A 25,426-nucleotide genomic window follows, 5' to 3' on the forward strand; every position below is an offset into this window, starting at 1 on the left:
CATAAATAAAAAGCTTTTTGTATGCAAATGATGTCTGTCTGTAACTTAGCCAACATGCAGGAAGCTTTCAGTTGAATTGCTGCTGTGTGGACTTGGTCGCATATATGTAACGCCACTTCTCTCTTCGACTTTTGCACAATGAAAAAGTGTACACATATTAAATAATAATGAATGTTCGTGAATATTTGAGCGCGTGATGGCTGGCGCCTGGCGGTCCGTCATGGCTTCCAAAGTCTCATCTTTTATATTTAGACTCTATCCATAAAAGAAAAGGATACATGTGTGTTTATTTCATGCCGACGATGCCATTACATAATACAGTACCTACCTCATATACGCGCAGCACATTTCTTTTTAGTTATTTGAAGGCAATACTTGTTTACTTTCATTCGATTGAATATTAGTCTCTCGCCCAATGAGTAATATTATAGGCCTAAAGGCTGTAAGATATATAATTTCACTTAAGACTCATGGTGGACTTTTAACGCAGGCGCGTGCTGTATACTTTTTTTTAAATTTTTATAAATATATTAAAAGCTGAGTCCGTCTTCAGCATATAGTTGTTGCTATGGTTAAGAATGGCATTCCGATTGATTGACTCCGTAGGCCTATATATTCACAACAAACTGGCCTTTCCGGGTATTTAAGCTTGTCTGTACTTCATACGAAACATTTGCATGTTGCGCACAAGGCAGGGCCTTTCTGGCGAAAAAGATCAATAGGAAGGTAACATACCTGTGTAATGAAGAAACAATTTCAAATATCAACTATAGCAAAAGGAAAAGTAAATCATGTTGAAATACAGTTCTAGTCGGGTTCTAGTGCTGTTGTGCCGCTTTCTCTGTCATTTTTTTGGGGATGATTTTACGTAACGTTTTTACCGCACGTGGCCTCTCGTCACGTTCACGTACAAATTTAATCCGCACAGAGCAGCAGCAGTGCAGCACGTGTGGATAGTATATAACAGGCCGTGGCAGCAACCACTGCTGCTGCTCTGATAAGCTCCGTATTTCGCTGCTTTTATATATAATGTTTATAAAACATATAAAACAAAGATCCTAAAGACATCACCCTGCATCAGTCTCACGTGGAATATTAAAAATCTGATAACCCGTTGCCTCGCCACCAATGACATGACGAACGTTGATTGAGATATGAGTTGCTGATGTATATGGCTGTTCGCGGAATTACTCGTGAGGCTCCCAAGTTATATATTAGAAAGTCAGACAAAGTCTTGTATAACTCTCCTGTTTATACAGATTATATTCCGGTTTATAACTATAGGCCCTATCAGACAGCACAGCACAATGTCAAATAATAACAAAAGAGACAGACTAGGTATATATCTGCCGGCGGCTGACATCCAACTGTGTGTGGATGCGCTGATATTGTTATTGCGAGTCAATTTGGTTGGGAATTCACGAATTGCGAGGGCGTCCCTCGTGACAGAATGCTCTTGGTTTGAGCAGACGAGAAGTATAGCGCTAGCTGCTCCTGCTGCTGTCTGTATAGCACTTAATAGCTAGCGTCAAATCGGAAACAAATGCTCAAACAAATGATTGTCGCTCTTGTATGTGCACTGTTGAGCGCTTCATCCGAATTATACTCGCGACCGGTCCCGTTTTGCGTTTGCGCTGATTTAACCGCAGCAGACAGACAGAGTCAACAAAAGAAATCTATTTCTCAAATGTCTTTATAGCCTAAATAGCTATAGCCTACATATATATTAGATGAATCTTAAGTCATCACTGGATAATACACAACGTCGTCGAGATCTCTGAAAAGGAACAAAGAAATAAAAGACAACAACAAAATGACGAAACAACAATGACGAGCGTGCATCATCTATATCGTCAGAATAAAAGAGCTATATTAGGAGAAATATAATAAGGAATAATCGTATAGATTTTATCTAGATTTTTTCTCGCTCTACAGTTGGTGCGAAAGGCTTACGTAATGTACAACTCAGCAGCAGAGCGAGAGACTATAGAGAGAGTTACACACTTGAACGAGCCCCTTGTTTTTAATGAGAGCCGTGATGGCCAGCCATCATATATGCGTCGTCAGCACAGTATTGCGGTTGATTGTCAAAAGAAAATCCAGCAAGAGTTGCACCTATTCAACTTGAGTGTAAAAATAGAGTGGACAAGGCTACCGTATACAGCACACCTGATGAGACAAATCATCAACTTTTCTTATATCTATTATATTAGATTCTTAAATATTTCCCAGATAATGAACCAGTCCGTATTACTGGTTGTTCTACAGGGCCACAATGAATAATAATTCAGTATAAGGAAATAACGTTGCTGTCCGCTCTACTACATCACAGAGACAAAATCGATATCTACTTTCAATGTCGTCTGAAATGAGATGCAGCAAGACTATATACAATAAACCTCGCTGTTTGGCATGACAATAATGTACGCGGGTCGCGAGGAACGTTGTCACATCACAATCGAATAATAAACAGATGCGAAAAGCCAGCTGCTCTTTGCTCAAAGCAGGTGCTGCTTTGCTGCTGCCTAGATATAATAATATTTGCCTGATGGGTCGCGTACTATACTATATCGCCCTGATAATGACTCCCCTATACAATTGTGTGTGTTGTAACTTGTATAGTAGCGTCGGTGGTGTATGGCATCATCCTGTCTAGTCGGAGCTCGATCGAACAATGTGCTGCGAAGAGAGAGAGAGAGAGAGATAGGCCAGCACGCAGCAGCCATCACCGATTAAAAGATCTTGCGTGCTGCTGGCTGCGCTTCTGCGCTGAAGCTTGTGACTTTGAAATGGGACGACGACGACGACTTTTCGGTGGCGCGCTGCCGTATCCGGTGTATCATATCACCGGGTATATATACTATATATATACGGTATACGTAGCATGTCGACATGTTCCTTTCTATAAAAGCCGATCCGGCTGTCAAGGTTTGACTTTAGTCGTCCGTCCGTGTCTGCTGCTGTGGGTGTGAGAAAGTGATAGCGCGCAGATTCGAGTGGAGATGATCGGCTATTAACTTTCAGTCTCTATATATAGACTTGGCTGTCGCTTTATTTGCCCCGATTTGCCACCAGTTTCAACTCTGTGCCATTTTCTCGTTATAGTCTTTGTAGTGTTTCTTTTTCCGAAATTATTCTGGCAGCAAATTGGATGAGCGAAGTATTAGAACATTTAAGCCGACTGGCACAATAGAAGGTTTTGATGTAAAGACAAAAGGCGCTCATAATTATTATTAGGTTGTATTCGTCTGGATGACGGCCGGCATCCAGCAAGGTGGACGGATTATTATTCGAAAAATGAGTTTCGACGACTGTGCGCGGACGCACGATCCGTGATGGTCGGTGATGGTTTCGATCGGCAACTCAACAATCTGCATGACCTAATCAAACGCTTCGCTGCTTATTCCTTCATTCCACCAACATCAGAAGATGCACAACCGGATCAGGATGGCCATCCCTACGACTTCAAACATTTACCCGGACGTTTCAGACGCTGTCCTTGCCGGATTCGGTCTAGTCGTCGCCAAAGAGCAGCAATGGCACCAAGAAGATATAATGGCCAACGCTTTGTTACGCAACTCGTCGTTCGACAACACAACTGCATCATCAAATGGCGACCAACAGACAGACAGTGAATTGGCCCATTTGCTGATGCCCGTCTGGGCCTACCAGTCGGCCGCCGCTTATTTGATCTGCATCAGTGTCCTCGGTCTCTTGATGAACATCGTCGTCGTCCTCGTCATCGTCAACGATCCGCAGGTTGTTATATGTTTAACGGATTATTAATTATTATGTTTATGGAATTTATAGTGAATCAATCATTGAATTATAAAAAAAACTTTTAATCTATTTGCCATTCCGATGTTATTGTACTGGATAATTAACCTCTTCTAATTACGACACACAGAAGATGACACCGCTGAATTGGATGCTGCTCAATTTGGCCTGCTCAGACGGAATGATTGCCGGATTCGGGTATATTTCAATCAGTTTTTATATACTTTTATCTCAATCGGATGATGAAAGAATTTGATTATTCAGGACGCCCATCTCGGCAGCTGCTGCTCTGCAATATAATTGGCCCTTTAGCGATGAATTGTGCGTCGCCTACGCCATGATCATGTCCACTACGGGTGCGTCTTTCATTTTTAATTTGAACACAGAAATTGAAAAATGTAATCATACTATGTCTGGATGACGTTGCGTGGGTGTTGGACATGTATAGGAATCGGATCGATCACGACATTGACGGCGCTGGCCTTGTGGCGATGTCAACTGGTCGTGTACTGCCCGGCAAATCGGAACGGGGCCTTCAGTGGCGGCGGCGGCGGCAGCGCCAAACTGGGCCGGGTTCAGGCCGCCGTTTTGCTGACTCTCATCTGGTCCTATGCGTTGGCCGTCACTTGCCCGCCGCTGTTCGGCTGGGGACGCTACGACCGAGAAGCCGCCGACATCAGGTATTAAATAATCAAGTGCCTAAAATTCTCAGAAGAACCAACCTATAGGCGAAGTGACAAAGAGCTTGAGCAAAGAAAGGAAAAGGTCAGGGTAAGTGCTATTGATTGATTGATTAGTTCAATTTGTACATTCCAGCATTTCGTATATTATTCATGTGGGTCCTGGACAACAGTCCCGTCATAAAACCTTAACAATTCCTCCATCAGGTGTATAACAGGAGATGATCTCTCTTTCTCTCTCCTCGTCTAACACTCCCATTTCTAATCATTTTTTATTCACAATTGTGTCTGAACCTTGTGTGCATAGTTGCTCGGTCAACTGGGAGTCCAAGATGGCCAACAACCGGTCTTACATCCTCTACATGTTCGCCTTTGGATTGCTCGTCCCGTTTCTCGTCATCGTCGTCTCCTATGTCAGCATCTTGCGTGTCGTCAAAAAGGTACTCAACCTGCCGTTTATAGATGGGAAACATGTAGTTTGCGTTACCTTGTGTGTGTTACTCAGACGGCGTAGTGCACCGAACGGAGTGCTCTATTATTTATTAGCTCTACTTATTATGTAATTGTAAGCCGTAGGCTATATAGCCATGGCAACTTGTTGCTCCCGTGGGAGTCCCGTTCCCTCTGATGGCGGGCGTCTCTCCTTTCCGTTCCTTATATCCGACAGTCAAGTTGATGAACTCAAAGTAAAACAGGTCCGCCCATTGTCGAATAATTCTAAAAGTGCATAAAGCGTTGGGCTGCAACATCGACGGTGGAGTGCAGTGAATAACCCAGTCGAGTCTATATTTCTTATTTACTTTCAAAAGTAGCTCTACATTGCCGTTTTTAGACGACAAACAATGGAACGCATCGTTATTATGAGCAGAGAGTTTCATCTCGAGTTTCGGGCTATTAGAAATTGTTTGCCCAACCGAAAATTTATTATTCCCTTATATACTTATAATTAATCATCAACTTGGTCTATTTTTTAGGCTAAAGAACAATGCCTAAGGTATACAATAATAATAACCTCTATGTACATAATCAATTGTTTCATTTCTTTTGGTGGCCGATGCAGACGAAAGAAATGAGGAGAAAATCGCAGGCCTCTTTGACGGGTTACAACATGCACAGCAAGGAAAAGAAGAGCCGGCGAGCAGAGTCCGACTCGGATCAACAACATCCATCGTCTACGAATAATAAAATGAAATCTCGGTCGAAAAATAAAATCAAGCGGAGCATCAGCAACAGCGACGCGGCCGAGAAGCGAGTGACGGTGATGGTGGCCTGTATGGTCGGCGCCTTTATGACCGCCTGGACTCCTTATTCCATTCTGGCCCTCTTCGAGACTTTCATCGGAGTCGCCGACCATTCCGCCGGACCAGGCAGGAACATTTCGTTACACGACAACCAGCCAAATGAGGAAGACAATTACTTTTATTACGTCGGGTCTATTTCGCCGGCATTCGCCACCATTCCGTCACTATTTGCTAAATCATCCGCCGTTTTTAATCCGCTCATCTACGGACTACTCAACACTCAGGTGAATACATAATATCTTATATTACATCATATACATTTTAATTGTATTTTATGGTTAAATTTGACAGTTCCGATCGGCTTGGGAGAAATTTACGACTCGCTTCCTACGTCCACGACCACGTCGACACCGTCATCGCCGCAACAGCAAAGATTTGGCGGTGAACATTTCCGGCATCGCCAAGCCCAATAGGAAAAAAGAATGGTGGCAATTGCTGAGTTGCGCAGGTGGCAATTCGACGTCTCTGAGGCAATCGGCCACTGTCCACCTGTCGATGAAGGAAATCGTTTCCAACGAGTCGCAATTGGCTTACGTCATGGCCAACACGGTGGGGGGCCAGCAGCAGGCCGTTAGCGCCCGTCAAGGAGATCAAGAAGATCAAGACGATCAGCAACGACGACGGCCGAAAAATCCGGCCAAGACATCGTGTTCATCATCAATGTCCGATCCAGAAACATTCGTCACTCAAGAGCAGACGATCCAGATGAAATCCTTCCGGAATCGACGTCCGCTCAGCGTCCAGCAGCAGCCGCCCCAGAAGCCGGAAGAGCAGCCAGCACAAGAACAAAAGGCCGCCACCACCAAGTTGGCGGCAGTCGGAATGATTTCAGAATCGACCAGCTGCTCGTGCACCAACGGCGACCACAATGTCGTCACGACCACCACATTGGAGGAGGAAGTTTCGGTTTTCTCGGCGGATGCGTCAGCTGACAACGACATTGCCCAAAAGTGAAACTCGTCGTCAAATGAATCATCCGCAGAACGCAGCAGACATCAGTTGCATCAGCTTGTCCAGCATCAAAATCGAAGTGAAATAATCGCAAACACTTTCTCCGCTGTCGGTTGGACATGTGATGAATAAATGATTAAAAGCTCATCGCATCAGTCGCCCCTATAATGTAAGGCACTTACCAGTCGGGGCCAGAATCTTTCGTATCGTAAATTTGGTCGAGTACAATTGATTCACAGTTTTTATTTGGGCTGATTATGTATGTCTCTAATTTGATGGAAATTTATACATTCCTCTTTTTGATGTTATTAATTTGGTAAATTTCAGAGGAAATGGGCTGTATGAAAATTTCTTCACGCAATTATTAGTGACCATTTTTCATGCCCCCTCTCGTTTGTCACAGTTTATCACAAAAAAGTACTCCTCCTTCACTCTTTTGAGTTGTCAGCCATTTTGGATTACGTATAGATCACCCCTTCCCCATCGTCTTCAAACCGTCACAAAAGTTGATGGCCCCTCCCTTTCCTGATCGTGTGATGTCCTTCACGGGACTTTTCTTTTTCTCTCTCTCGTAGGTACTCGGAAAAACATTTAGTAGATCTCTGTAACTGGGTTGGGCAACGTTTTATTTTGTCGAAAGAAAGCGGCTATAAAAATATGATTTTTAAGTTTAATCCCATTTTCCCCTTTCTTTCATCCTTGCGCATCCTTGTTGTGCGTGGGATGTTATTCCCGGAAATCGGCATTTTCTGTCTTCCTCATTGGCACACTGGGCGTCGTCTTTTGAACCGCTTCTGAATGCCGACTGATGATCTAATCTTAATTTGCAAATTTGCATAAAAGGCAAATGATTTGATTCGCGCGCTGAATACCTATTTTAGACGGCCGCCGAATATTTTGAGCTCAATCGAGTTAGAAAACGGCACAAATTGGCGGTCTAAAAATTCCACTAACGTTCATTGCCATTTCTCTTCTTCCCTTTTTCTGCCAAATCCGCCAAATTTCATTTTCTATTATTTGGAAAATAAATTTTGACGTTTGATTCAAGTTCTATATTAGTCATCACATTTTGATTTCGGTCTACAAGATGATGACTGCGATCGATGTGCTGGTTTCAATTATTATGTAACTTTGAAATTCCGTGCGTGCTGGTGTATAACCTACCACTTCAGGTATGTCGACTGTCGAGTTTATATCCGAACGATAGGCTATTCCATCGCTTTTCGTGTGTTGGTTATAGCCGACAGTTTTTTTAATAGTTTCCCCATATAGGGTAGTCGATATCGTTGATGTTTTCCTTCCTCATTCGCGGAAATAACCTTTTTTATCCGGAACAAACAAAAAATATGGAAAGGACATTCCTTTCATCGCTCACTCTCTTTTCTGGTGGATACTTCCGTTCTCATCCGCTCAGTGATTCTCGAGATGATGTTTGTAAATTTTTGTGGCAGTAGCAGTAGCAGTCTATTATGTCGTCGGCTCCTGGAAGGAGACGCGACATTCAACCGCATCCAGCAGCAGCACAGAGCCTATATCACTTCAAGTTCCCTCCTCGATTTCTTCCGGTACCTTCTATATAGGCCTAATCGTATTCACAAGGCTAAAAATAGCGAAAAATAGCCAACGTCTTTATTGTCTTACTAATACACTGATGTTGCAAGATGCATCATCAGGCCATTGTTATTGTTATATTATAGAATTATCTATAACACTTTCTTGATATGTATCATGACGATATCAATATAGGTCAGCGTCACGATCCCCCGCATTTAATAACCCCACAGATTCTTATATGTCTCCCCATCAAAGGTGGACACTGCATTGTATTGGGCTATTTGGCTTTTGGAATTTTAACTGATATACTATTAATCGTCATCCAATGAATGTGTTGAGCTAAGTTATTCCCCAAGGCATAATATTTCCAAAACATTTATTAAATATCTCATTTGAATTCAGATCTATTTATTTGTTATGTATACGATGTCTATTCATTGATAACAAATGTTTCATCAGTCCCCATTACAACTTTGTAAAAACCAATCAGCCATCTAATTGTGGGTTTGCACTAGGTTTAAATAGATACTGTATTAAATCTATTCATAAAACCAATATTATGGGATCATTTCTAATGGTTAAGTTTAATTGATTATTAACAAGCTATTTATATGCATTGCTTTTCGGTATATGCTTACCATTAAGCAGCTGCTTATGCATTGCGTCACGGTTTATGCATGACCAAAAAGTGGCACGAACGGCTTGCCATATAGTCTAAGGGTTTATTGGGCAAGTCTTATACATATAGTCTAAGAAAAGGGCTGATTGAAATTGAATTTTTTTTTCAAAACCAGATTTTCAACGATTTTCAATTGGTGGCCATTACATATATGATTTGAATTTGTTTGACAGACCGAAAGAGACGAGATCAAGTTGCGCCAACTGGAATTAATGACGATGCTGCTGTTTGTAATAGCCATAAAATGCTGTATCGTTTTTCTTCTTTCGTTTTTCTTGTAACTGTAATAACCATCACTTCCGCGTTGACTTTCTTCCGCTTTCTTCTCTTGTATTCTTCTTCCGATGATATATAGGCTGACTTGCGCTGTAAACGAGTGAAACCAACGGAAACCGCAAAGAAATTTTTTTCATCTTATGACTAAAAAAAATATCTCTTTTCTGGAAAGAGCAGTGCACAGTTGAACTGACGATTCCGCATTTCGTGACCCCAAATTTCTCAGTCTTATCGGATATATTGAATATGACCTCTGAATAAAATACATGCAGTAAGAGCTGGGATTTTTTCTTTTTGATGGTTTCCAAGAGGTGGAAAACCGGTAATTTGGACAATTTTTGGGGTTTTTGTGAGATTTTTTCCTACAATATCTTGTTCATTCAGGATCAAACTGGTTGAGAAAAAACGAGCGTTGGTGATGAATAATCCGCTTTTATCGTTTTTGCAGTTTGGATTTATTAGGGAAGGGGTCGATTATTGGGGGCGGGAACGGGCGCGGATAGGGGGACGCGACGATAGCCTAATTCAAAGTGAATGGTTGAGCGCACGATGGCTGCTGGACTGCGTTGCCGCCTATATGTCTTTTAATTAGATTTATTATATAATAAGACTCCTTAAAAGTAAAGATCGATAAATGTAGTTTATATTTCATGCCGACGATGTGTCCACGTGCGATGTTACATAATGCACGTGGATGCGCCATCAAATTTTGAGTTTTGAGTGAATTTGAAAGCCACATGCTTGTTTACTTTTGATCGATTGAAATCTCTCGTCCAGTAAGCTTACATAAATGCTCTATATAAGGAATTTCGTATTTGCAGCGCAAACTAAATATGATATGTTTTCGATTTGGATCGAATGGAAACTTGTTGTCTCGCGTTTCGCTTGTTGTTGAACGTCAATTTCAGTTTAGACTCTTGGCGGTCTTTTACCGGTCTTTTAACACAAAACCGAGTCCTTCTCCATATAGTGTTGCTGTGGTTGAGGAGAATGACGTTCCGATTGATTGAATCCGTATATATTTTATTCACAACAAATTATCCTTTCCGGTTATTTGAGCTTGCCCTGCATTTCACATAAAACCCTATGATAACAATAGTTTTACCTGTCTCTAATAAAAAAACAATTTCAGATACATCAACTAGCTGAAGCAAACAAAAAATCAAAACCAATTACAGCTAGTAATAAATTTCGCTTTCTCCTTATTTTTGTTTCATGATTTTACGTAACGGTTCTCGTTACGTTCACGTAATCTGCAAAGAACAGCGCACGTTTGAATAGTTTTATGGTTTTATAGAGGACCATGGCAACCATCCCTGCTCCATATGCTCCGTATTTAGGTTTTTATGTAATTCTTTTATATAAAACATTTTATTGTAAAACCAGTTCTGCGTCATCACTCTCAGCGCGTTCTGTAATAACAAATCTCAGTTGATTGTCAAGGTACAATCGAATAGACCATATACTGTATTCATATAGTTTATAAGGAAAATAACGTCGTGCGGTAAAGATATCCCGGAGACAATATCGACGACACACAGCATTACTTTCAAAGTCGTCTGAAGTTAATGATATGTTATTTCATAAGACTTGTGATCCAGCCATTATTAGCTCCGTTTGACTTCGGGCCCGACAACAATTCACGCGGGCTACAACAAGGAAATATCCTTTTCATCGCACAATCGAATAACAGATGCGAAAACTCAGCTGCTTCTCTAAAGCGCACAGCTGTTGCCTCTACAATATTTGCCAGATGGGTCTGTTATACACTCTCGCTTTTTTTTCTCCTACTTTTTTCCTGCTTTTTTTTTTACTGTAATCTAGTTCAGCACACTACTTTGACTCCAATTCTCCCTCCGTGTTAGTAATTATGGTTATTATTATGATTCTATTAATAGGCTAATGTATTTACATAATTGCTAACATTTCTTTATTATTTACAGTTCCCAACCAAACATCGTTAGTGTCTTTGCTACTCTATCTTAATGACCAACAGCAATAATGTTTCCCCTGTTTCTCTAATATTTCCTTGAAATGTGATGCATCCATTTATTATTTAGACGTTATGTGTTAAAACTAACCAAGTTTTTTTTCCTAATTATCAATTGAAATACATTATAAGCTTGTCTGCTTTTTTTTAAACAAGAGAAGAATTTATATTTCTTTATTTACATATTTAAAAATAGTTCATTCGTCAATCGATTTATTTGTATCGATTTATTAAAATAAAAGTAGGAAGTCCTACCTAATGGTAGTAATAAAGTAGTGTTAAGGTAGGATAGAAGAAGTAGTCGTTATTCTCCTACCATTTGTCTACTTTTTAGGAATTTTCCGAAAAGTAGACAAATAGGGGCTAGTAGATAACAGTACTTTTCACTACTTTTACACTACTTTTTCAAAAAGGGTAGACGTTACTTCAAAAGGTAGCAACGACTACCAAAAAGTAGATCTGTTCATTTGGCTACCACAAAGTAGCCAAAAGTAGAGGAAAAACATTGAGAGTGTAATATCGTTCAGAAAACGTCGACTTCCCCACATATATTTAACGTGGGATGTAGGCATTAATAATAGTATAACGGTGGTGCATATAGCCTATAGTTATCATTATCTGTCTAGTCAGTTCTCGATCGAATGCTGTGCGTAGGGAGACAGCCCACAGTCACACAGCACACGCCACCTATTATGTAACATATATGCGTCTTGCTGATGTGCTTCGGCGCTGACGAAGCTTGTGAATTTGTGATGGGAACCGCGGGTAGATATACATTCGGTACGTAGACATGTACTATACGTATATATATATTTCTTTGTATAAAAGCCGATCGGGCTGTAGAGGTTGACTTTAGTCGTCCGTCCGTAGGCTATGGGTGAGCGTGCGTCTAGAGTGCGAGTGCTGCGTCTAGCTGTGAGTGTATAAATATAATCGGCTATTCACTTTCTGTCTAGAATTGGTCGTCACTTTGACGCACCAGTTTTCAACTCTCTGCCGTTTTCCCGTTATTCTTGCATCAATTATTCTTTCGCACAGAAAATTGGATAGGCGATAGTAGAAAATTTAAGCCGACTGCCCCATTAAAGGTTCTGCTGATCTGTAAAGACAAAAAGCACTCACAAATATATTGTACGTCAGGATATGACGGCCATCCAAAGATAGACGGACTACATTAGACTATCTATGGCCACACGATCCGTGAAGGCTTAGATCGGGCCAACCGCGGCTAATTTACATAACCCAATCAAACGCCCCCCCCCTGCTTATTCCTTCATTCCACCAACGTTAGAAAATGCTGAAGCACAACCGAACGGGGATGGCCATCTTTATGACTTTAAACATTTACCTTAGTGTTTCAGAAGCTGTCCTCGTCGGATTCAGTTCAGTCGTCGCCAAAGAGCAATGGCACCCAAAAGATTTGATTGCCAATAACGCTTATTTATTACGTAACTCTTCGTTCGACAATACGACTGCATCTAATGGCGACGAACCGTCAGAATTGGCCCATTTGCTAATGCCAATTTGGGCCTACCAGTTGGCCGCCGGTTATTTGATCTTCATCAGCGTCCTCGGTCTCTTGATGAACATCGTCGTCGTCCTCGTCATCGTCAACGATCCGCAGGTTGGAATGGAAACATAACCGGTTGTTATATTTTAGAAATTTAATTGCACTAATTAAAATAATGGAAACTTTGAATTTTTATATTTGCCATTTCTTGAATCCAACGTTGATGCGCTGGATAATTTACCCGATTCTAATTGCGACACAGAAAATGACGCCACTGAATTGGATGTTGCTCAACTTGGCCTGCTCCGACGGATTGATTGCCGGATTCGGGTATATTTCAATCAGTTTTTATATACTTTTATCTCAATCGGATGATGAAGGAGTTTTGATTATTCAGGACGCCCATCTCGGCAGCTGCTGCTCTGCAATATGATTGGCCCTTTAGCGATGAATTGTGCGTCGCCTACGCCATGATCATGTCCACTACGGGTGAGTCTTTCATTCTTATGTTGAACACAATGTCAATCTTATCCTGTCTGAATGGTGTTGCGTGGGTGGGTGTTGGACATGTAGGAATCGGATCGATTACGACATTGACGGCGCTGGCCTTGTGGCGATGTCAACTGGTCGTGTACTGCCCGGCAAATCGGAACGGGGCCTTCAGTGGCGTCGGCGGTGGCAGCGGCAAACTGGGCCGGGTTCAGGCCGCCGTTTTGCTGACTCTCATCTGGTCCTATTCGCTGGCCGTCACTTGTCCGCCGCTGTTCGGTTGGGGACGCTTTGACAGAGAAGCCGCCCACATAAGGTATTAAATAATTTAAAGTCTAAGTGCCTATTTTATTCCAAATAACCGACCTACACCAGAGGCGAAGCTTAACCAACTATTTGAACAGAATAGCCTAGCCGGTAAGTTATTGTTGTATACATTTCAGCATTTTCTACTAATTTCATGTGGGTCCTGGAAAACAACAGTCCCGTCATCATAAAAACCCGTATCTTGTAAAATCCTTAACAATACTTATCCAACCAGACGTAACGGGATTCCCTTGTTCCTCTTTCTTCGTATATAAAACTTCAATCTCTACCGTCATTTGTTTTCTTATTTGGAACTATTGTGTCTGAATTTATTGTAGTTGCTCGGTCAACTGGGAGTCCAAGATGGCCAACAACCGGTCCTTCATCCTCTACATGTTCGCCTTTGGATTATTCGTCCCGTTGGTCGTCATCGTCGTCTCCTATTTCAGCATCCTGCGCGTCGTCAAAAAGGTAAATCGACCTGCTGCAGCTATTATTGACAGAAAAATAATAGTATGGCGTTACAAAGTTTTGTTTTCCAGCAGACGTATTAGATGAGTACGGAGTGCTGGAGTCAATGTAGTTGTAAGCCGTTATATTAGGATAGCTATATGGCTACTTACTGTTGCTCTGGTGTTGGGAGTCGTTCTTTTAAAGTGGGAATCTTTCTCTTATTTAACTTGATTCAGATAGTCGAGTTGGGTTTATTCGGTTTATTCAATAAAAACAAGTCCCATCGTCGTATAATTCTATGAAAGACCGTTATCATAAAGTTCTCGTATAATTCTATGAAAGACCGTTATCATAAAGTTCTGCATCGACTGTGCGGTGTGCAGTGAACCCAGTCGGAAATATCTTTCTTTATTTGTTGGCCGTTTTCTTATATAAGACGCACAACAAAATTTAACTTAGCTCAAGGCTAATTGGCATCAAAGCTAGTTTTCTGCGTAAATAAAAAAAGTAAAGTGCTTTGATGCCATGTCACAGAAGACTTATTATTAACATTTATATAAGAGTAGTTTGGAAAAGTTACGACTTATCCCGCGCGTTTGTTTTTTGTAACGTTGCTGCGCCACGCAGACGGAGGTCTTGTTATATTCACATTAAAATATTACTAGCGAGAAAAGGTAGGCTGTAATAATATTAATAAATAGCCTACAGCATAAATACCGATGTAGTTAATGTGAAGGATGAGGAAATTCTTTGCCCAATAACTAATCAACTTGATATTCAATTGCTAATCAAAGAATGAACCCCACAGCTGCTGTTGACATGAATCGATTGTGTAATGTGTACATTGGTGGTCGATACAGGCGAGGGAAATAAGGAGAAGGTCGCAGGCCTCCTTAACGGGTTCCAACATTCAAAAGGAAAATAATAAGAGCCGACGAGCAGAGTCCGACTCGGAGCTTCTTAAACATCCATCCAGTTTCATGAGCAAGAATCAAAGGAAATCTCAGCAGGAAAATCAAAGTAAGCGAAGCCGCAACAGCGACGCGGCCGAGAAACGGGTGACGGTGATGGTGGCCTGTATGGTCGGCGCCTTTCTGGCCGCCTGGACTCCTTATTCCATTCTGGCCCTCTTCGAGACTTTCATCGGAGTCGCCGACCATTCCGGCGGACCAGTTAGGGGGAACATGTCGTCGTTCAGCCTAGAAAACGGCCAGCAATTCAACGACAACAAGACCAATGGGGAAGACAATTTTTTGGATGATGACGTCGCAACTATTTCGCCGGCATTCGCCACCATTCCGTCGCTATTTGCTAAATCATCCGCCGTCCTCAATCCGCTCATCTACGGACTTCTCAACACTCAGGTGAATACATCATATCTTATATTACATCATATACATTTTAATTGTATTTTATGGTTAAATTTGACAGTTCCGATCGGCTTGGCAGAAATTTACGACTCGCTTCCTACGTCCACGACCACGTCGACACCGTCGTCGCCGCAACAGCAAAGATTTGGTGTTGAACATTTCTGGCATCAGCAAACCATCAAAGAGAAAGAGAGAAGTTTGGCAATTGCTGAGTTGCAATGTTGGCAGTTCACTGCCGTCTGATGTGAAGTCATCGGCGTCTGTCCACCTGTCGATGAAGGAAATCGTTTCCAACGAGTCGCAATTGGCTTACGTCATGGCCAACGCCGTGACGGGCCAACAGGTCGTTAATAGCGCCCATCAAAGCGGAGAGAATCAAGACCCTCAAAAACAACGACGACGGCCGAAAAATCCGGCCAAGACATCGTGTTCATCATCAATGTCCGATCCAGAAACATTCGTCACTCAAGAGCAGACGATCCAGATGAAATCCTTCCGGAATCGTCGTCCACTCAGCGTCCAGCAACAGCCAAAGCCAGAAGAGCAGCCAGTGCCAGAATTAAAAGCAACCACCAAATTGGTGGTGGTCATCCGGATGATTTCAGAATCGACCAGCTACTCGTGCAACAATGGCGACCACAACGTCGTCACGACCACCACATTGGAGTCTGAGGGAGGTTCGGTTTTCTCGGCGGATGCGACAGCTGATGACAACGACATTGCCCAAAAGTGAAACTCGTCGTCAAACGAATCATCCGCAGAACGCAGCAGACATCAGTTGCATCCGCCTGTCCAGCATCAAAATCGAAGCGAAATAATCGCAAACACTTTCTCCGCCGTCGAGCGGTTGGACTGTGATGAATCAATTATTTTGAAAAAGCTCATTGCATCAGCCGCTTGTGTATTATATAAGGCACTTACCAGTCGAGGTCGGAATCCTTCGTACATGACCGAGTGCAATTGATTCATTATTATTGCTATTTATTTGGGCTGATAATAAGTCACTAATTTGATATAAATTTATACACTGTAATGTTAATAATTTGGCAAATTTCGGAGGAAATGAGCTGTATGTAAAATTTCTTCACGCAATTATGAATGTGACCATGAAGAATGAAGGTGACCATTTTTCACGCACCCTCTCGTTTGTCACAGACCAACACAAAAAAGTATCCCCCCCCCTCACTCTTTTGAGTTGTCAGCCATTTTGGATTACGTATAGATCACCCTTTCCCCATCGTTTTCAAACCGTCACAAAAGTTGATGGCCCCTCCCTTTCCTGATCGTGTGATGTCCTTCACGGGACTTTTCTTTTTCTCTCTCTCGTAGGTACTCGGAAAAACATTTGGCAGAAAAACATTGGCACACTGGGCGTCGTCTTTTGAACCGCTTCTGAATGCCGACTGATGATCTAATCTTAATTTGCAAATTTGCATAAAGGGCAAATGATTTGATTCGCGCGCTGAATACCTATTTTAGACGGCCGCCGAATATTTTGAGCTCAATCGAGTTAGAAAACGGCATAAATTAAAAATTAACTAAAAATTCCACTAACGTTCATTGCCATTTCTCTTCTTCCCTTTTTATCCGCCAAATTTCATTTTCTTTTTAATTGGAAAAGAAATTTTGACGTTTGATTCAAGTTTGATATTATTCATCACATTTTGATTTTGGTCTACAAGATGATGACTGCGATCGATGTGCTGGTTTCAATTATTATGTAACTTTGAAATTCCGTGCGTGCTGGTGTATAACCTACCACTTCAGGTATGTCGACTGTCGAGTTGATATCCGAACGATATTCCATCGCTTTTGGTGTGTTGGTTATAGCCGACAGTTTTTTTTAATAGTTTCCCCATATAGGGTAGTCGATATCGTTGATGTTTTCCTTCCTCATTCGCGGAAATAACCTTTTTTATCCGGAACAAACAAAAAATATGGAAAGGACATTCCTTTCATCGCTCACTCTCTTTTCTGGTGGATACTTCCGTTCTCATCCGCTCAGTGATTCTCGAGATGATGTTTGTAAATTTTTGTGGCAGTAGCAGTAGCAGTCTATTATGTCGTCGGCTCCTGGAAGGAGACGCGACATTCAACCGCATCCAGCAGCAGCACAGAGCCTATATCACTTCAAGTTCCCTCCTCGATTTCTTCCGGTACCTTCTATATAGGCCTAATCGTATTCACAAGGCTAAAAATAGCGAAAAATAGCCAACGTCTTTATTGTCTTACTAATACACTGATGTTGCAAGATGCATCATCAGGCCATTGTTATTGTTATATTATAGAATTATCTATAACACTTTCTTGATATGTATCATGACGATATCAATATAGGTCAGCGTCACGATCCCCCGCATTTAATAACCCCACAGATTCTTATATGTCTCCCCATCAAAGGTGGACACTGCATTGTATTTGGCTTTTGGAATTTTAACTGATATAGCCTACTATTAATCGTCATCCAATGAATGTGTTGTGTTAAGTTATTCCCCAAGGCATAATATTTCCAAAACATTTATTAAATATCTCATTTGAATTCAGATCTAGTTATTTGTTATGTATACGATGGCTATTCATTGATAACAAATGTTTCATCAGTCCCCATTACAACTCTGTAAAAATACTTTTCTGTTATACTCACCTGATGCAACGAAACGTTTTCGCTTAACTGTAGCCAATTGAAAATGATTTAGCAAATAGAATGACAGTCGCCATTGTACAGGCAACATGTCGAGTAGTGTAGATCAGATTGGGACGTGCCACATCCCAGAAAAAGGGGAAACAAACTGCGTCATGTTTCATGTTGTTGTGGAGGCCTTGGTGATGGCATTTACAACAACGGAACGCAGCAATATGTAATTCCCAGGAAAATATGAGATCCGTCCTGAGCGGCCAGATGCTGCACAGCACCAGCAGCCAGCCTTGGACGCTGCTGGCGTCGGGAGATATCTGTATGAAAATATTGTAAGGAGTTCACAGGAAAGAGTATAACGAGTTCCGGGCAACGGAAGAATAATAACTAATCCTGCTGACGGCAAAACAATTCTTCGACGTCGTAGTAGCCTATTAGAGCCTACCCATATACAAATGCTGTAGAGGCCTAATTAGGCCTAGTTGTCGGGCAGGAATATAAATAAGCGTTGTCCAAATATTAGAAGATTCAGTCGCATTCAAGATTTTATAAAGAAATGAGAGAAAATTCGATGATGGAAGCAGCAGCATGCACTCATTGATTGCAAAGGTATAGCGCTGAATAACTTTATAAGATCTGAAGTAATTCTTTTCTGCTACTGCTGGGGCTCGTTATTGTTTGCGTAGGAAGGATCGGCTCGATATTATGGCCTACATACGTGACATATAGATCTATATAGGCCTAGACAACGACAAAAATCTACCTTTGATTGACTTCCGGCGAATGTGACACGTCATTAATATCACGTAATGGGACGGATGCTGACTCTACACTATTCGTCCGCCAGCAGCTCGACAATATATTGGCATCGGTTACACGTCGACTTTGGGCGCGTGAACGACGTTTGACATCAATACGACAGCAGAAGATTATAGATATAAGGATGACACATATAAGATGATGACGGTGGGTGTGACTTTCATTATTAAAGACAGCGACTGAATAATGTCTCATATGACCACTGAAAGGGGATCCCGCCGGGTCCGTGATAATAATATTAGAATCAGCCAGCACCAAACAATCAAATCAAGGAATAGACTCTATAAAAACATGTCACATCACCTGTTGCTTTGGGATGATATGAGACGTATGAATTTCCTCTCTTCTTCCCGGGATATACTATGTTATAAGCGAAAGAAAAATGCACTGTCAGTCAAGCAATGTGCTGTACAGCCCACAAACGGCATAATGGATATCTTTTATATATTCTCCACTGAATGTTTGAATGTTTTGACCTTTGAACGCGCGCGCGGTGGCAAAATAATAATCCATTCACAGCTGCTTTTGACATAGCGTCGATAAATAGTACATATGCATGATTACACAGACCACTGACTCGTGTAAATAGACAATTTTTAATCAGACCGATGCTATTGACACAAATGTATGTGTATAGACATGGCGCGGGCCTGCTGCTGTATACAGACCGAAGCATCGGTGCATGTATAGCGGCATCCAATTTACGGATTGAGGATATAATACAATCAATGTTTATGTTAGAGGCTGATGCGCTGGTTGATCTTTTTCGTTGGTCTCAATATAGCTGGTATAGCTCTGCGTCTATAAGCCCGCGCGCCCTATAGAAAATGAGGGTTTTCAATTGCACTTGATGGTGAAAGATCAATAAAGTATAGACGGCAGGAATTCTATATGGTATTTTCTTCGCTTGATGGATAAATAAAAAAGTCTCGTCTCCCATCTCATATCTCTGGAATGAAATGAATTAATGAAATAGAGCACAGATATAATGATAGAGCAGCAGTCGAACTAGATACTGTATACACGGGGACGACTGCTCCACTACAATTTGAGTGCCACATTCATTCAAGAAGAGATCAAGAAGAGAAAATCCATTTCTAATTCCGTTTTCCAGTCAAATTGACTTGACTTTAAACCTTGCGTGATATTATCGACCACGTTTTCGAAACCGCATAATAGGATCACTTCCAGAATATTTGACAAGGCTGTTAGCTAAGAACTGTTCATTATATAACAGTTTCCAGCGCAATACACTGTGCTGCGATCCTTTCGGAATGCGGAAATTAAAATCGCCACTCGGAGATGTTCAGCCCAAACTAGTTTTTAATTGGAATCCTTCACTGTGTCAAACAGTAGGTAGGCTACAGAGGTATAATGACGTACACTTGACGTCTATATTTATTGAACTATACGTGTAGTATACCTAGTATAGTCAATATAAAAGTCCAGAGTTTCCACAAATGCATTTTCTGCCTTGCGATGTTGCTGAGTTATACGCGGGAGAATATTAAAATACGTCATAAAGCAGCAACTGCTGTAGCCTATTTATACGATGGCTTTATAGTCTTATATACAAAACGCTCAACGTATCAAATATACAGTGACGCAGCACAATCCTACGATATTCCAACTGAACTTTATTACTATTACACAGGCCTTTTTGCTATTTTTCAACATTTAGCGCTCGTCTTTTCCTAAGATGCACCTTTTTTTTGTATGCGTACATTTATTACGCAGCTCAAAAAAGAATCGTATAGGTGGCAGTCGCCTCTAGCATGTCAAAGGAAACAAAACTAAAACAAACTACACCTACGCGGTTGCTGAGTTAAGCCTGACAACCGCAACTTCGCACCCCCCCCCCCCCCCTGGGTTTTGGCGCGCCAAAGTTGTCTAATAATAAATTAGTCAAGTGTGTTGAATCTTGAATGCATTATAGGATGCATTATAGGGTGCCCCGCAATTTTAAAGAAAGTTTATGAAGTCATGTGTATATCTATCCTTGGAAATTCACCATGAAAATTTAAAAATGATGTGCGCCCATCCACCTACGATGAATTTGAATTGTCAGAATGTTTCTTTCGATTCTCACCTTCTGTCGGTTTCTATTTCTTTTTACTTTTTAGAGAATGAAAGCTTCAAATATTCATCGCCGCGACGCATATACTGTACAGATAGATAATAATTAAGGCACAATTCGTCTGGCGATTAAACCGCTTTTAACTTTGATCGTTTTTGCGGTTTGGATATAGGGAAGGCCGGAAAGGGGCAATTTTCTGGGGGGGGGGGGGCAGTCGAGGAATCGATTATTTATTTATTTTTTGGAGGGGGGGGATTATTTTTTTTTTTTAATTTTCATTTTTCAACTAAACTTATTCCCTCAACTTATTTAGTTTGATTTTTTATCATTTTTTATTTCTATCGATATCGCATTAATCGTCGCAGATATAAGAGGAAAATTGGACAAGTAGCCTATAAAGTGTCGCCTGCTTTTGTCTAGTTTTGAGAGTTGAGGCCACGAAGCATATGGAAACAAAGTTTGATAACATAAAGAAAATGGAACTATAACTCTTTTGAAAACGTGCGTGGCTGCACGAAATAATAATGCAAAAAAAAAAACAAAAAAAAACAAGAACAAATCTACGAAAATGTGATCGTTTCGTGTGATGTGTCTGATCTCTGGTGCAGCTCTCCTGCTCTCCATGCTCTCCAATCGATGCTTTTTGGCGGGTAAATAAAACTAAGAATAGAAATGCAATGATTTTATGGGAGCTTAAATAGTAAATTCATACCTGTTCTAAATTTCATTTGTGAAATGTTAGATCCTGTCCAGCACATGCAAGCCCCCTGTCGATGTATGGCATTTTGTTTGCACCATGTAACCTTTTTCCTTTTGTACAGATTTGAGGCCATCATAACAACATGATACACAAGTTCTGCTTGTGCAGAGTCTGTCATCAGTCTGTCTGTCTCACCTGTCATCACCAAATATCTCAGCATGATCTCAGCATCACCGCTTAGGTAATGTTTTTTGTTACCATTATTCCTGCATGACCTGCTAGCTATTTTATTGTTGCATTACCTGCATCAATGCAGTGTATTACATTTAAACCTTGAATTGACCCATTTAGTAACAATTAGAGTTTATCCAGTGTCTCATTTTAAACTTTTCCTGACTTGTTGTGGTTGTTGTTATTCTGTGAATATTTTTCGTAACCTATTTTTCTTTTTTTATTTAGTTACACAGTGCTCATCCCATTGAATTGGCAAAACTACCGATGTCAATTGAGTTATGCATCTCTCTTTTTCCCCTTTCTTTAAATGTCTTCGTGTACGCCCATGTGAATGTGGGTGTATTCACGAGGACACCCTTTTTATCCTATCCCGTCTGGTGTAATTTAGCGGATGCATGGAGCAACTGTAGATGCCTGGCTGTCTTTCCTAGTCATAAAGGTAGGAGAAAATTGATCTCTATTCTTCCTTTTGAACAATTTTGGGTGGCGTTGATTATAAAATGATGTACAGACTACGTTGATTCGTGAGCTGCAACTGTTTTCTATCTAGCTGATTTACTAAAAATCTGATTGGTCGAACGACTGGCGCAGATCAGGCCTGTTTTGGTACCTTACAACTTTTTCTGTTGAGTAAACCATCCCATTTGAAAAAATATGAACTTGAAACCCTTGAAGCAAAGTGCAACAAGACCATTTTTTGATTAAGAACCTAGACCTGCCGCCACACCGGCACCTCCTCGTTAACGTGATGTAATAAGACTGGTTGCCGTTATATAGTCTTCCTATTTTTACATAACTATTAGCAACTATCGGCCTATGTGCATTTCTTAGAGATGAATCAGATGATTATAGATTCCGCCCAGGGCTTACTATTTTCGAGATTCATTAATTAAGCATCGCTGTGATTGAACTTGACGCGTTTGTACAGGGCAGGGTACAGGGCCCCAAGTTGGAAAAAGTTGAGCCTTTCCAACCAGCTCACGTCGCCTTATTAGAATCGACTTTGGCCCTTTATCAGAATATAAGTCTCAAATGTTTTCTCTATTATTCGCCTTCATCCTTTTCGTTTATTTTCGCATCGCCGATCGAAGCCAAGCACACAACTTTGACGTTTTCATTTATCAAACTATATGCACAACATCCCTGTATAGACCTGTGCACTCACAGCAAAATGCTGTCTAGAAAATCGTCCCGTAAAGCTCCTTTGACGCCTTTGACAGCTCCTTTTTTTTATCTAAGCTGTGGATACTTTCTTGTGTCAAAATGTTCAGTTGATTATTTTCGCCTGTGGAAGACAAGGAAAGATTCTGCTCGAGATGTAAAAGAAAAGAAAAATGCGCTTGTGCTATGACAATGATCGATCAGCCGAAACGGGAATTATTTTGACGAGACAGCAGATGAGATGACGTCAAACGTCTGTCTCCAATTCTTTGCCAATATAACCAGCCTGATTTGCTATATACCCTCCCACTCACTGTAGAAATAACATGGCCAATCTCTATTATGGGATGGGTGTGTGTGTGTGTAATATCTAACATTTCTCCGTCTATACTCACACGCACAGCTATATGTAGGCTTGCAGTCCTTTTTTATCTAATGAATAGAATCGAGGGTCCTATCCATGTTACACGAAACACAAAGGGAAATAGGCATGGGAAGATGTAATAACGCGTACACGCGGCTCGTTCTTGTTTATAAACTCTGTGTGTGTGTGTGTGTGTGTGTGTGTGTGTGTGTGTGTGTGTGTGTGTGTGTGTGTGTGTGTGTGTGTGTGTGTGTGTGTGTGTGTGTGTGTGTGTGTGTGTGTAATGGAGCGGGACGGGACGGCTTGTTAATGAGCTCTCTCGCTTGGCAAAAGTCTATTTTTATTTTGTGACATTCTTATTCCGAGCTCTGGTCTATACTTTTCTTTTGACTTTTCGGCCTATTCTATTATGGATAACGAGTCGCCCATTTGCTAAAACATGACGACGACGACTAAGAGCCCAGCAATTGAAATGAAACTAAACACTAATATCAAATCTGTTTCTCAAACAGCGCATCAGCAGAGCGCATCAGCAGAATTCCGAATTTTTTGTTTCTTCTTGAACGGAAAGCGGAACAACCCTTGGAATTTTCTCCGCGCGTCGACAAATATCGATCGCCAACGACGGGCGGGGACCCACCCGCCCATCTCTTATTAGTCTATATAGTACATATATATAATAGTAATCATGATTATTGTTGTTGTGCATCAGTCGTAAAATGAACGTACTGTAGTCGAGCCATGAGTAGCTTTCAGACATCTGCCATATTTCTATGTATCTCAAGACGTTTTCCAAAAGGAGAGCAGACAAAAGGCCAATAGTTTCCATAGTTTCAGCAGTTGTGTATATTATACGGGTTATACCCACACATTTCCATTTGGAATTATCCCGATCCTGGGCGAATAAATAAGCGACTTGGGCGAAAAAAGGCCAATGCGACGACTTATGTACAAGGACACTGTCGGGGAATCCAGCCCAGCAACAATTCCCGTATTGTTGTTGGGCTTCAGTCGAGTGTGTACAGACGAGACGTGGAAGCTTACGGTATATAGACAGACGAGTTCCACTTGAATGGACCACTCGTCTTTGATTGGGGCTCGGTCGACGTCATATATTCACGGGATTAAAAATTGAACGAGAAGCGACACGCCATCAGTGTGGGTTGCCCAGCGTCGTTCAAAATGGAAAAGAATAACGCGCTCTGCATCAGGTTGTATATGTACATTGTACCCACGCGTTTGTACTTTGATGACTCGGCAAAAAGATGCGGAGGCCGCCATTGAAGCGGTTGACACAAATATTGATAGCTGAAACCAAAAAGGGCAGCAGTCGATCCTGATGAGTCTAGATGTATGTTATAGTTACTGTTATTTTATTTATATAAGAAACCCAACCCACGTTGATGGCCGGACTATAACCGTACATCTCTGTGGCTGGGAAGACGTAGTGCACGAATAAAGAGATTTATGTGTGTGTAGGACAAATAGCCTTTGGTCACTATCTCTATAGATAACCATCTGATGGCCAACCTTTTGGAGCTAGAAGTAAAAAGGAGGAGATCCTACTTGAGCGATTGCGCATCATCCATTTCCATTCTTCTCTCGGAAAGCGACTGCAAGTTCAAAGTTTCTCATTTCTCCCGAATTTATAGAACCGGAGACAACAAGGAAGTACAAAATCCTTCCGTGAAGTATATAATATATACGCTGGATATCGCATATCACCCGCCGCCGCGTATAATTATTATTCTGAAAGTCTCTGTCGTCGTATACGTTTCTCTAGTATAACCAGTAAACATCCCGCAGCTATATAAAAGAGAGAGGAACGAATGTCATTAGATCTATATGTCTATTTCTGTGTGTGTAGTCGCGCAGGACTGAAATTGTGTCCGTCTCTTAATGTTTCTTCCGTCATCGTCGGACGGAGCAGCCCAGCATCAGTGCAAGCAATCCACTTCCTTTATACATCTTTCTCGGTAACTGCTGCATAAAGATCCAATCCATCCGGCCCAATCGATCCCGGTCGAACCCCCACTCCATATGCCATATTCCGCCTCCACCCATTCATCCGCATCTGCTTCGACTCTCATTTTCACATCC

The 25,426-nt window shown here is 41.4% G+C and overlaps 2 protein-coding genes and 1 long non-coding RNA gene across 3 annotated transcripts; all 3 read left to right on the top strand.

Annotated features, from left to right (window-relative positions):
- Window positions 1-2,922: 2,922 nt before the first annotated feature.
- On the top strand, window positions 2,923-7,103 carry LOC124341449 (melanopsin-A-like). Its single transcript, XM_046794552.1, has 7 exons — window positions 2,923-3,759; window positions 3,908-3,975; window positions 4,042-4,133; window positions 4,226-4,457; window positions 4,765-4,897; window positions 5,518-5,982; window positions 6,050-7,103. The coding sequence occupies exons 1-7, from the start codon at window positions 3,430-3,432 to the stop codon at window positions 6,710-6,712; spliced, it is 1,983 nt and encodes a 660-aa protein (XP_046650508.1). The 5' UTR covers window positions 2,923-3,429; the 3' UTR covers window positions 6,713-7,103.
- A 5,399-nt stretch (window positions 7,104-12,502) lies between these two features.
- Window positions 12,503-16,069, top strand: LOC124340713 (rhodopsin, deep-sea form-like). The gene is made up of 8 exons (XM_046793320.1): window positions 12,503-12,832; window positions 12,981-13,048; window positions 13,116-13,207; window positions 13,292-13,523; window positions 13,852-13,984; window positions 14,992-15,114; window positions 15,199-15,330; window positions 15,398-16,069. The coding sequence occupies exons 1-8, from the start codon at window positions 12,503-12,505 to the stop codon at window positions 16,067-16,069; spliced, it is 1,782 nt and encodes a 593-aa protein (XP_046649276.1).
- Window positions 16,070-21,450: 5,381 nt separating this feature from the next.
- LOC124341603 lies at window positions 21,451-22,069 on the top strand. Its single transcript, XR_006918523.1, has 3 exons — window positions 21,451-21,517; window positions 21,689-21,808; window positions 22,027-22,069. It is a non-coding gene; the product is annotated as an uncharacterized LOC124341603 (long non-coding RNA).
- The last annotated feature ends 3,357 nt before the right edge of the window (window positions 22,070-25,426 follow it).

Source organism: Daphnia pulicaria, chromosome 5 (genome assembly GCF_021234035.1).
Source record: "Daphnia pulicaria isolate SC F1-1A chromosome 5, SC_F0-13Bv2, whole genome shotgun sequence".
NCBI classification, from domain to species: domain Eukaryota; kingdom Metazoa; phylum Arthropoda; class Branchiopoda; order Diplostraca; family Daphniidae; genus Daphnia; species Daphnia pulicaria.

Bases quoted from the DNA above. Each gene is read 5' to 3' on its own strand.
- LOC124341449 (XM_046794552.1), top strand. From the start codon at position 3,430: ATGCACAACCGGATCAGGATGGCCATCCCTACGACTTCAAACATTTAC. The intron at 3,976-4,041 runs GTATATTTCAAT...TTGATTATTCAG, and splicing joins GGAATGATTGCCGGATTCGG to GACGCCCATCTCGGCAGCTG. The intron at 4,898-5,517 runs GTACTCAACCTG...TGGCCGATGCAG, and splicing joins TCTTGCGTGTCGTCAAAAAG to ACGAAAGAAATGAGGAGAAA.
- LOC124340713 (XM_046793320.1), top strand. From the start codon at position 12,503: ATGCTGAAGCACAACCGAACGGGGATGGCCATCTTTATGACTTTAAAC. The intron at 12,833-12,980 runs GTTGGAATGGAA...ATTGCGACACAG, and splicing joins TCATCGTCAACGATCCGCAG to AAAATGACGCCACTGAATTG. The intron at 13,985-14,991 runs GTAAATCGACCT...AATCAAAGTAAG, and splicing joins TCCTGCGCGTCGTCAAAAAG to CGAAGCCGCAACAGCGACGC.